The sequence below is a fragment of the Erinaceus europaeus genome, chromosome 6, assembly GCF_950295315.1.
Source record: "Erinaceus europaeus chromosome 6, mEriEur2.1, whole genome shotgun sequence".
Classification (NCBI taxonomy): domain Eukaryota; kingdom Metazoa; phylum Chordata; class Mammalia; order Eulipotyphla; family Erinaceidae; genus Erinaceus; species Erinaceus europaeus.
Window position 1 is genome coordinate 37,057,207 of NC_080167.1, and position 12,302 is coordinate 37,069,508.

General features: G+C 36.0%; 1 protein-coding gene across 1 annotated transcript in view; it reads left to right on the top strand.

Moving 5' to 3' along the window:
- FMN2 (formin 2) overlaps positions 1–12,302 on the top strand; it is a 357,233-nt gene that overhangs the window by 89,822 nt on the left and 255,109 nt on the right. The window contains exon 4 of the mRNA XM_060192033.1: positions 4,108–4,160. Coding sequence (XP_060048016.1) covers positions 4,108–4,160 — 53 coding nt within the window. The remainder of the gene's footprint in view (positions 1–4,107; positions 4,161–12,302) is intronic.

A 12,302-nucleotide genomic window follows, 5' to 3' on the forward strand; every position in this document is an offset into this window, starting at 1 on the left:
TTTTATCTCTCAACATAAGAGGCAAATTCTATTCATTTTATTATACTCTCTATACAAATGTAATATCCATCCAAGTATGTTTTGTTTTATAATTTCTAGGCTTACTTTGTGATTACAAAGATACAATTTTTGACACATATTTGGAAGAAGAACCCAGAACTTCAGATTTTGTTCTAAACTTTGTGAGATAACTTTCAAAAATGGAACCTTTTAATTTTGTCAGGAATGTTCTTCCTCTTAATTTGGTTTACAAAGGATGTTTTCTTAAAAAATAGAAAAGGGATCTAGTTTCCTAATTTAAGTAGGGTGATTGAAGGAGTTGGCAGCTTTAAATGTACTCTTGAAAGAACTCTCACTGAGTTATTCTTTAAAAACAACCACCCTAGTTTGATAAATATTTAAGAGGGACTCTTAGTTCTAGAACTGAGTAGAATGGAATTTCTGAAAGCACCCCTATCTAGGTCCTGGAAGAGTGTGCTAGTAATAAGTGTCATCAGAATATATTAAGGAGTGATCATTTAAAAAATGTTAGAAATAATGTATTTTTCAAATATGCCTGTAAGGTCGCATTTATTAGCTGCTACTCAGGAGCCTGTCACATGCTCCAAGAATGATATTCTTCTTTTGTATAGTCTTTCTTTTTCTTTTTTGCTATTTTTAAATTAATTAATTGTTTATTGCTGTTGTAGTTATTGTTGATGTTGTCATTGTTAGGACAGAGAGAAATGGAGAGAGGAGGGGAAGACAGAGAAGAGGAGGGAAAGGTAGACACCTGCAGACCTGCTTCACCGCCTGTGAAGCAACGCCTCTGCAGGTGGGGAGCTGGGGGCTCGAACCTGGATCCTTATGCTGGTCCTTGCACTTTGTGCCACGTGTGCTTAACCTGCTGCGCTACCGACCGGCTCCCCCCCCTTTTATTTTTTTTTGCTATTTCTTATGTTTGTTCTCTCTCTCTTCCTTCCTCTCATTTTCTATCTATTTTCAGTCTTTTCCCTTAATATTATTGTTTCTTATTTCAGTTGTTCTAATTTATTTCTCCTTTTTTAGTGCAGTTAATTGTGCATATCTTTATCTTAAAAATCTTGATTCTCTAGAATTTCTGCAATGCAGCTTATGATTTTGAAAAACAGTATTTTGGTAACTGTTTCTCTTAGATTCTGTGAGACACTGTTGAAGAAATGAAAAGTATAGTAAAAGGAATTTTGATGGGAGAATGAATTCAATTCAAATAACCATTTAAGTAGAATACAAATGGAAGTTTTAGATTTAGGTGTTCAGAACACTGACAAATCTTTACTTCGATATTTACAAAATCTTCATTTCTTTTTATTAACCACCAGAACACATAAGTTTGCTTTTGGGGAGTAGGTGATCATGTCAAGAACTAGGAAATACAGTGTGACTATTTATTTATCATTATCTTTTTTCCAGACCACTGCTTAACTCTGGTTTATAGTGGTGCTGAGGACTGAATTTGGGACTTTGGAGACTCAGGCATGAGAGTCTCTGTGCATAGTCATTATACTATCTCCCTTGCTTTATTATATGCATTTTTAATATAACAAACCATTAGTGGCCTACCCAGAGACCATATGAGCTCTTTCTAAGTAAAAAGAAGAGGAAGAAAGATATCTTTGCAAAGAAGACCTGGGGCATTACTTCAAGTCTGTTATTTATAGGAAGATTGGAAATGATTTAAAAGAATAAAAATAAAAGTATTATAGAACTTAGATTAGCTTTAATAGTAACTGTTAAATATATTGATATTAAATATATTTATTCAAAGTTGGCTACCTCTGATGTAAGCTTACAGTATGATTAATTCAGTGAAATAACAGTTTATCTGGGAAAGTAGTAAGGCCATTAACAGAGAGTACTGCAACAGTGACATCTGTTGGTGAGTCACTGTATCATGCTGCTTTCAATGATTTTTGAAAGAGACATTGTGTACTGAGTTTCAGGAATCAGCTAAAGGCAAATGGATGTCTTTGGATGCAAGTAAAATTTTCCCTCTCACTCTTTTTCCTGCTGATAAATAGTAATTTTTCGGTGATAGCAACTTTATAGTTTGATCATTTTTCTTTTCTATTTTCTCATTTATTTCTGTAATCAATCCAACACATATATGATGCTAGGGAATGAACCCAGGACCTTGCATTTGTACAATGTACTGGTAAATAGTGTTTCTGGTCCATTTTTTAAAAATTTTTTGTTATATTTATTTATTTTCCCTTTTGTTGCCCTTGTAGTTATTATTGTTGTTGTTATTGATGTTGTTGTTATTGATGTCGTCGTTGCTAGATACGGCAGAGAGAAATGGAGAGAGGAGGGAAAAACAGAGAGGAAGGAAAGAAAGACACCTGCAGACCTGCTTCACCGCCTGTGAAGTGACTCCCCTGCAGGTGGGGAGCCGGGGACCGGGATCCTTACGTCGGTCCTTGTGCTTCGCGCCATGTGCGCTTAATCCACTGCGCTACCGCCCAATTCCCTATGGTCCAATTTTTATTATATTTTTTATAGCGAAAGAGCAGGGAATGGAGTAAGGAACTATAGGAGCGAGGGAATAAGGTTGAGACACTAAAACATCAGTCAGTCCACCGTCCATAGAGTTCCACTGTTCTTTCATGTGATACTGGAGAACAAATCTTAGGGTAAGGCTTGTGCTCTACCACTGAGCATCTCTCGATCCTTAAACCATCAAATACTTTAAACACCTAGTAAGTGATAGACATTATTCTGTTGAATTGTCAGAAAAATCAGGAGATATTTTCTATGTTTTGCCATGCAGAAATGTGTCATGACTTTTCTAACAACCCAATAGTGCTGAGGATACATTAATAAGAGAAGAATCTATTATCATAAAGCTTATGTTTCATTGGGTTAGTAGATAATAAGCAAGCAAACAAATGAATTAGGTGGCATGTTATATGATGATTCACGTTGTAAGGAATTAGACACAGAATGGAGGTGCTAAAATGTGGGTGCTACTTTAAATAGGATGACTAGATCAGTGTCTTAGGGAAGAAAAAAAGTGGTGGGACAGACTTTAGGGGTAGTTTGATGGTATGCTGATGTAGAAATCTATAGAGAAAACATGACTAGTTTGAAGGTTGCAGGAAGATCAGTGAGACTGAGGCTCAGGGAGCATGTGGGGAAAGGCTGAGGTGATGAGAGGTCAGTGCAGGTGAGATCAGGCTCATGTAGACACTTATGTGGAATGAGTTTTCAGTGCAGCTTATTAATATGTAATACAATTTAAACAATAAGTACATTTACATTAATTAAATAGGAATGTCTGAATGATCCCCAAGAATGACAATTAATTCTTCCCAGTATCAGTCTTTAAGCTTATGGAGATGTGAAATTTGAGAGACATATTATGAGGAACAGATAGGCTGAATTGCTTATACTGTGACCCCTGAGTTTCTCATGTGTATAATTTTGGGGCTGAACAAGATGTGTAGTTTTCACTCTTTATCTAGGAATCGTTCCATTGAAAGGCATTTTTATTTTATATTTTTAAGCTTGTATGCAGGTTTGTTTTAGAAGAATTTCCTGACATACAATCCTTGGACTCAATTATGTATCTGGTTTTCTAGGATGAATTTGCAATCTCTATACTTTCAAATGACAGAGCAAAGGAGCAAAGTCCCTTTAAAATTGTTTATTCAATTGTTCTTGGTTGATGTTCACTATCTTACTGAATCCAGAAGGAAATTTGCCAAAAGTTACATGAGACATTTGAGATGCTAGCTTTCAAGATTCATGAGTTGGCTTCTATAATTGTGCATAGCTTTAGCTGAATGAATTATGAGTGGATATCTGAGCAGATAATTCTGGTACAAAAAAAACAGCAACTAAGAAGGATATTTTTGATCTATGTGTAAAGAAGAACATTTTTTAAAAATTAAAATTAAAAAAATATACTGAAAAATGAAAAATATATACTAAAAGTATTTGTGCTCTCATACTGCAGAAATGGAACTGAAATATCAGTTTTTAGAATTTCTAACTAAAGATAAAACTTAGTTAATTCTATTTTCTGACCTTGGAAATGAAAAAAAATTCTCTTTAAGATATTGATAGTATTATTTCTTTTCAATCCAGAATCTCAGTCTCTTTTGGAAACTCCAAAAAAATGTTTGGATGCTGTTCAGCAGGTAAGATCTTACTAAGAACAGTTTATTTCTCTCTTGTCTTAACATTGTGATGGACTTAATTATATTCCCATCTGCCTAAGCTTAGTTAGCTAGCCTGTCCTTGTTTCCTCATGTCTGTGAGGGAAATCCAGACAGGCAGAAGGGGATGGTTTCTTCAATTTAGCATTTGTAACGAAAATCAGCCTTGAAGTGGAACTAAGTACAAGCTTTTTTCAGAAGCTGCCTCTTTTTACATTCAGCCAAATATCTGCACCCAACAGCAGCTGACTTTTACATGAAAGGGTGGTCAATCTAGGGTATTCCATGTGGAGATGTGCCTGACTGAAATAACAGTCACATGGATACATTTTTTTTTAATCTGTCAGAAATTTTCTAAAATTAAATTATACTCTCAGTTGCTTTGATATGAAGCATAGACTCTGTATAATTTCCAATGAAACCTATTCCTGTTACTAAAGAAGCCAGCTTCAGTGATTCTTCTTGTACCAAAATGGACTAAATAAGTAAATAAATAAACCCTGCAATAAGGGAACACTTAAATGAAACAGTGATTGTGGACAATAGTTGCATATATATAAGAACAATTTGGCATTTATTTATACATCTCCCACTATGTTTTAGTATTCCCCAACTTCAAATTAGAAATTACCAGTAAGAACAATATGTGTTCTTCTGATTTGGTCTGTAGAAAATGTGAAGCCTTAGACCTAGGTTTTAAGCCCTAGTCTGGTTCTCATTAGTATGTAACAACATACTCAGGCTGGGACACAGTATAGTGTTCATCTTTGCAAAATTAAAAAAATTGGTGGTATTTGAGAACTTTACAACCATGTAATGATTTCTTTGTTTGGGGAAGGGGTATTTAAAATAACATTTAATTTATTAATTGGTGAGAGAAAGAGAGAACAAAAGTATCACTAGGGCACATGTTATGCAGGTGAGTAAACTTGGATCCTCACTTTTGAGAGTATATAACACCCTATTCATTGCAGCATCTCCCAAACTATGCTTTAAGTGATTTCTAAGTTGGGCTCCCTCTGGAGGAGACAAAAGGACATTGACCAATATATTGGGAATTTTTAAAGAAACAAGGCTTGAGAAAGACAAATAGCAGATCTCAGTCATATGTAACATAAAGAACCAACGTAGGAGAAGCAGCAAAATGAAACAAAAGACAAACCGTTTGACTACAGTTAGAGAACTGAAATAATGGGTACATTGAAATAATAGGTGCAGCACATATTTTGGAGAGGTCTGAATTATACCCCTAAGCTATATAGTTTCATAAGCAGCCTTACCTCATTAAAATAACACAGAAATGCAGTTAGATCAACCATCATCATAACAGCTAAAATAGTCGAAAGGACAGTGCCTAAAAATGTGTTTTAGCTTTTTGTCAACTAAGAGGCCTATATTGGACTGGAACACTAGTAGAGATGTGGAGGATTCAGATAATGATTATTTAAATAGAGAAAAAGATAACAAGAATAACAAAACTAAATGAAACAAACTACAACAAAACTACCAAGAGAACTGCTTATGTAACTCATTGTTGAAACACATGCCTTTGAATTTAAGAGGTCCAGGGTCTGATCCTTGGCATCCAAAAAACAAACAAACAAACAAACACCACCCAGATTAATATAAAGAGGGTCAGAAATAATTTGGAAAATTAATACTTTCTTTTTATATTTTTAAAAGCATTTAAAAAAATTATCTTTATTTATTGGATACAAACAGCCAGAAATCGAGAGGGAAGGAGGAGATAGACAGACACCTGCAGCCCTGCTTCACCACTTGCAAAGCTTTCCCCCAGCAGGTGGGAGCCAGGGACTCAAACCCGGGTGCGTTCACACTGTATCATGTCGCTCAACAAGATGCCCCCCACCATTTGGCTCCAAATTAATACTTTCAAAATCCCTTATTTAAGGGTGGGTACACTTGGTTGAGCTCACATGTTATCATGCACAAGGACTTGACTTTAAATCCCTGGTTCCCACCTGCAGGTAGAAAGTTTCATGAGTGGAAAAGCAATGACGCAAATGTCTTTTTCTCCCCCCTCCCCACTTCTATTTTAAAATTTATATTACTTATTTTGGATAGAGACAGAGTGAAATTGAAAGGGAAGATAAGGAGAGAGAAGGAAAGATACCTGCAGCATTACTTTATCTACTTGTGAAACTCCCCCCACCTCTTTTAAGTTTTTTCTAAATTCTAATTTCCATTGCATATATTACCTAGTTCTTTGTTAACTATGATAATGTCAAAGAGAACTGGAATAAAAAGACATTCAACAACAACCCAGCATGCAGTGTTTTTCTTCTTTTAAAAAATTATTAGTGATTTAATAGTGATTGGCAAGATTGTGGGATAAGAGAGATATAATTCTATATAATTCCTACCACCAGAGTTCTGTATCTCATCCCTTCCACTGGAAGTTTCCCTATTCTTCATCCCTCTGGGAGTGTGGATCTTCTTCTTTTTTTATAGTGTTAATTCCTATATTTAGATTCCACATGTGTGGTGTGGGTACAGTGATCATTTAATCATGTAAACTACTATAAAGTTACTAATTTAAAAAATTTCAGCTGTAGTAATTTAAGACATTTTTGTGTGTGTAAAAGCATGGTAATTTTCTGTTTACATATCCTGTGAATCATGGTAAAATATAATAAGTAGAAAAGCCTGACAAATTGGATGATTTTAAAAAACACATTTGCACTCTCAAGGGTGAAGTAGATTAATTTGTATTTCGCATCTCTCTTGCTTGATAGCAATAAAAGGCCTAGTAAGCAGAAGACACTGGCAATAAATTGAGGGATAACAATATTTGAAACAAATCACTTACCATTGGAATAAAACTTTATTTTATTAATTGTTTACTTAGGTGATATGTACTAGTCTTTTAAAAAAATATTTTATTTATTTATTTATTAACGAGAGGGATAGGAGAAAGAGAAAGAACCAGATATCACTCTGGTACATGTGCTGCCAGGGATTGAACTCAGGACCTCATGCTTGAGAGACCAATGTTTTATCCACTGTGCCACCTCCCAGACCATAATATGTACTAGTCTTATAAGTAACTGATCCTAAAAGGACTATAGGGAACAAAAATTAATGGTCTACTGTATTCCTTCACTGTTATATTATGAAATTATTATAATCTTTAAATTTACTATGCCATTCATAAATACATGAAATGACTGACAAATAGTTTTTATAAGAATTCATAAAGGGTAACGACCAATATTTTAAAAAACTCACTTTTTCTTGATTATGATAAAAAGTCACGTAATTACATTGGTAATTGTATTATGACTGTTCAATGTCATCTCATCCTAAAATCATGAAAGGAGATGTTTATTTAAAACATATATATATGTATGTATATATATATATGCTTTAGATATTTTTAGATAGAGACAGTAATTGAGGAAAGGGGGAGACAGAAAGAAAGAAAAAGAGAGACAGAAAAGAGAGAGAGGGAGACATGAACCTGCAGTAATGCTTCAGCACTTAATGAAGATTTCCCCTTGCAGGTGGGGGCTGAGACTTGAACTTGGATCCTTGTGCACTATAATGTATGCACTCAACCAGGTGTGCCCCCACCTGATCCCCATTTTGTATATTTTTAAGATTAAATATACCATCTGCAGGAGTCTGATATCAGGACATTTTTAGAGATATAGAAAAAATAATTAAGTCACTTATACATTTTTAAATTTCATTATACTTAACTTTAGTACTTCAATAATTTTAAGTGCTTTTAGAACTTTTTAAAATTTTTATTTATAAAGTGGAAATATTAACAAGACTATAGGATAAGAGGGGTACAATGTCACACAATTGCCACCCCCAGAACTCCATATCCAATCCCCTCTCTTGATAGCTTCCCTATTCTTTATCCCTCTGGGAGTATGGACCCAGGATCTTTATGGGGTGCAGGAGGTAGAAGGTCTGGCTTCTGTAATTGCTTTCCTGCTGAACATGGGCATTGGCAGGTCTATCCATACTCCCAGCCTGTCTCTCTCTTTCCCTAGTGGGGTAGGGTTCTGGGGAGGTGGGTCTCCAGGACACATGGTGGGGTTATCTGCTCAGGGAAGTCAGGTTGGCATCATGGTATATAATTTGGAACCTGGTGGCTGAAAAGGAGTTAAGATATAAAGCACAACAAATTGAACCTAAAAGAAAGAATATTATAGATGGGGATTTGGGGTCTCTGTTCTGGAAAAAGTTAGTAAGTCTATTTTAGGTATATTTCAAGAACTTAGGAACTTTAGAACTTTTTTTTTTTTTTTGGTAAAATAACTTGTCTTTTTACTTTTTAGCCACTAGATGGCAGTTCTGATCTGTAAATTGCCACTTTGCAAGGAAATTAAAAGTTTTTAAGCTAGCTTGCTCAGTATGAATGATGATTAGAAAAGATTTTTCTGGTTCCTCTTGACACAGTCTGTATACATCTGTGGTTGTAATGTGAGATCCTGGGACTGCTTAGTCAGTCATGAAGCAGTGTTGGAAAAATAAGCACCTTTTGAGTTTTTCCTCAGATGTGAGTTCAGCACCTGTACTCGTCGTCTGAGAATATTAAATTTTATTGAATGAATTTTAACTTTTACTCTCTCTCTCTCTGTAGTATATAATTTCAATGGCTGTGTGTCTCTGGAAGTTGGGAGGTGGGGCTGGGCTGTGAGTCATGAAGTTGTTTCTTAGCTGGAGGAAGTTGAAAGCCTATGGTGTTGCCAGTCTTATAGCTAGCAGCAATATAGCTGCAGTTCATGCAAGGTAAGACTACCTATTTTTCAGTGCTTTAATGGATGATTCTATGCAATAAAGAAGTTTTACAACAAAACTACGGTTTGTAGACCTCATTTATTGTTTTTTTTTTTTTTTAAGATTTCAGTTAATAGACTGACAATCTGCTGTATCTAAAGTACCATTTAAGGGGTGGGATAGATAGCATAATGGTTATGCAAAGAGACTCTCTCATGCCTGAGGCTCCAAAGTCCCAAATTCAACCCCCCACCCATCATCAACCAAAGGTGAGCAGTGTGCTCTGGTAAAAAAAAAATAATAATAAATTCAATAAAAATTTCAGTTGGTTTTTATTCTTTAAACTGTATTTAAAGTATACATCCTTTAACATTCATTCAGTCTGAGTTGCACTTAATGAGGAATTAATGTCATGCTATTTTTGTGTTTCCTTGAGATTATGGGTCTTATGGGTAAAATTAAGTTCTATCTATTCCTTCTGCCAGGAGTGGCAAACTCTTTTCTACCAAGGACCACTTAGCTATTTACAATATCATTTCAAACCATACAAAATTATCTTAACAAATAACACTTAATGGTGTTATCAATAAGGTTTCTAGATTCATTGAATTTGAGTCCCAACTATGGTTGCCTTGGCAGGGCCAGGACATATGATTTCATGTGGCCAGTGGACCAGACATTCTCCACCCCATGCTAGATGGTATACAAGTTGTTTTGTGCCGGATAACATTATCGACAACCTGTGATAATTCAGACAACTGTCATAAAGAATGACTGAGCAATGAAAGTTAACATAAAAGATGCTTATCCTTTATTACAGTTTACTGACCATGTGTTGGTATACTGTGTACAAGGTGTTTTGTGGGAGGTACTGTAGGAAATGCAAATAATTATAGGATCCTATGCTCTTCCATACACACAGAATGGCTTTCTTTTTTTTAAATTTATTTTTATTTTTTTATTTAAGAAAGGAGACATTAACAAAACCATAGAATAAGAGGGGTACAGTTCCACAAGTCCCATAACCCGATCTCCATATCCCATCCCCTCCCCTGATAGCTTTCCCATTCTCTATCTCTCTGGGAGTATGAATCCAGGGTCGTTGTGGGTTGAAGAGGGTGGAAGGTCTGGCTTCTGTAATTGCTTCCCTGCTGAACATGGGCTTTGACTGGGTTGATCCATACTCCCAGTCTGTCTCTCTCTTTCCCTAGTAGGGTGGGGCTCTGGGGAAGTGGAGCTCCAGTACACATTGATGGGGTTGTCTGTCCAGGGAAGTCTGGTCAGCATCTTGTTGGCATCCGTAACCTGGTGGCTGAAAAGAGAGGTAACATACAAAGCCAAACAAACTGTTGAACAATCATGGACCTAAAGACTGGAATAGTGCAGATGAGGTGTTGGGGGGTATTCCCTGCATACTCTTGTGTAGCTCACTTAACATAATTCCTTCTAGCTCTGTCCAAGATGGGTCAGATAAGGTAGGTTCATTGTTCTTAATAACTGCATAGTATTCCATTGTGTATATGTACCACAGCTTTCTCAGCCACTCATTTGCTGTTGGGCATCTGGGTTCTTTCCAAGTTTTAGCTATTATTTATTGTGCTGCTATGAACATAGATGTACACATATCTTTTTGGTTGGGCGTTATGGAATCCTTGGGGTATATCCCCAGGAGAGGATATACTGGGTCATATGGAAGGTCTATGTCTAGCCTTGTGAGAGTTCTCCAGACTGCTCTCTAGAGAGGCTGGACCAATTTACATTCCCACCAGCAGTGCAAAAAGGTTCCTCTGTCCCCACTGCCTCTCCAACATTTGTTGCTGCTGTCCTTTTTGATGTATGCCATTCTCACAGGAGTGAGATGGTTTCTCAATGTTGTCTTTATTTGCATTTCTCTGACAATCAGTGACCTGGAGCAATTTTTCATATGATTGTTAGCCTTTTGGATCTCCTCTGAAGTGAATGTCTTGTTCATATCCTCTGCCCATTTTTGGATGGGGTCATTTGCTTTTTTGGTGCTAAGTTTGCTGAGCTCTTTGTATATTTTGGTAATTAGTCTCTTGTCTGATGTATGGCATGTGAAGATCTTCTCCCATTCTGTGAGGGGTCTCTTTGTTTGTGTGGTAGTTTCTTTGGCTGTGCAGATGCTTTTCAATTTGATGTAGTCCCACTGATTTGTTTCTGCTTTAGTCTTCCTTGCAATTGGGTTTGTTTCATCAAAGATGTCCTTGAGGTTTAGGTAGGAAAGTGTTTCACCAATGTTTTCCTCTAAGTATTTGATAGTTTCTGGTCTGACATCCAGGTCTTTGATCCATTTGGAGTTGATTTTTGTTTCTGGTGAGAGAAGGTGGTTCAGTTTCATTCTTCTGTATGTTACAACCCAGTTTTCCCATCACCCTTTATTGAAGAAAGCCTCCTTCTTCCATTTAATACTTTGGGCCCCTTATCAAAGATTAGATGTCCATAGGTGTGGGGGTTTAGGTCTGGGCTTTCAATTCTGTTCCACTGGTCTGTGTGCCTATTTTTGTTCTAGTACCAGGCTGTTTTGATGATGATGGCCTTATAATATAGTTTGAGATCTGGGAGTGTGATGCCTCCGTTTCTGTTTCTTTTCCTCAAGATGGTTTTGGCAACTCTCGGTGAATTCTGGTTCCAGATAAATTATTGTAGTTTTTGTTCTATTTTCTTAAAGAAGCTTGGTGGAACTTTGATGGGTATTGCATTCAATTTGTTTATGGCTCTGGGGAGAATATTCATTTTGATGATATTTATTCTTCTGATCCATGAGCATGGAATGCCTCTCCAATCTTGGTATCAGTTTCTATTTCCTTGAAGAGTGACTCATAGTTTTCAGTATACAAGTTTTTCACTTCTTTAGTCAGCTTTACTCCTAGGTATTTTATTGATTTTGTTGCAACAGTGAATGGGAGTGATTTCTGGATGTCTTCTTCTTCTTCAGATTTAGTGTTTGCATAGAGAGATGCCACTGATTTTTGTACATTGATTTTGTAGCCTGACACCTTGCTATATTACCTAATAACTTTCAGTAATTTTCTACTGGATTCTTTAGATTTTTCTATATATACTATCATATCATCATAAATAGTGAGAGCTTGACTTCTTCCCTTCCAATCTGTATTCCTTTGATTTATTTCTCTTGCTTGATTGCTATGGCAAGAACTTCCAATACTATGTTGAAGAGTAATGGTGATAGTGGACAGCAGAATGGCTTTCAAGACATGTGATTTCACCAAAATACTTAGTATGTTGTATTAAAGAACTTATGAATGAAAATATTGTGGAGTAATTATAATTAAAGACAGCTTGTTAGAATAGGAGGAATTTAGATCCTTTTTCAGAGGATGAATTTTT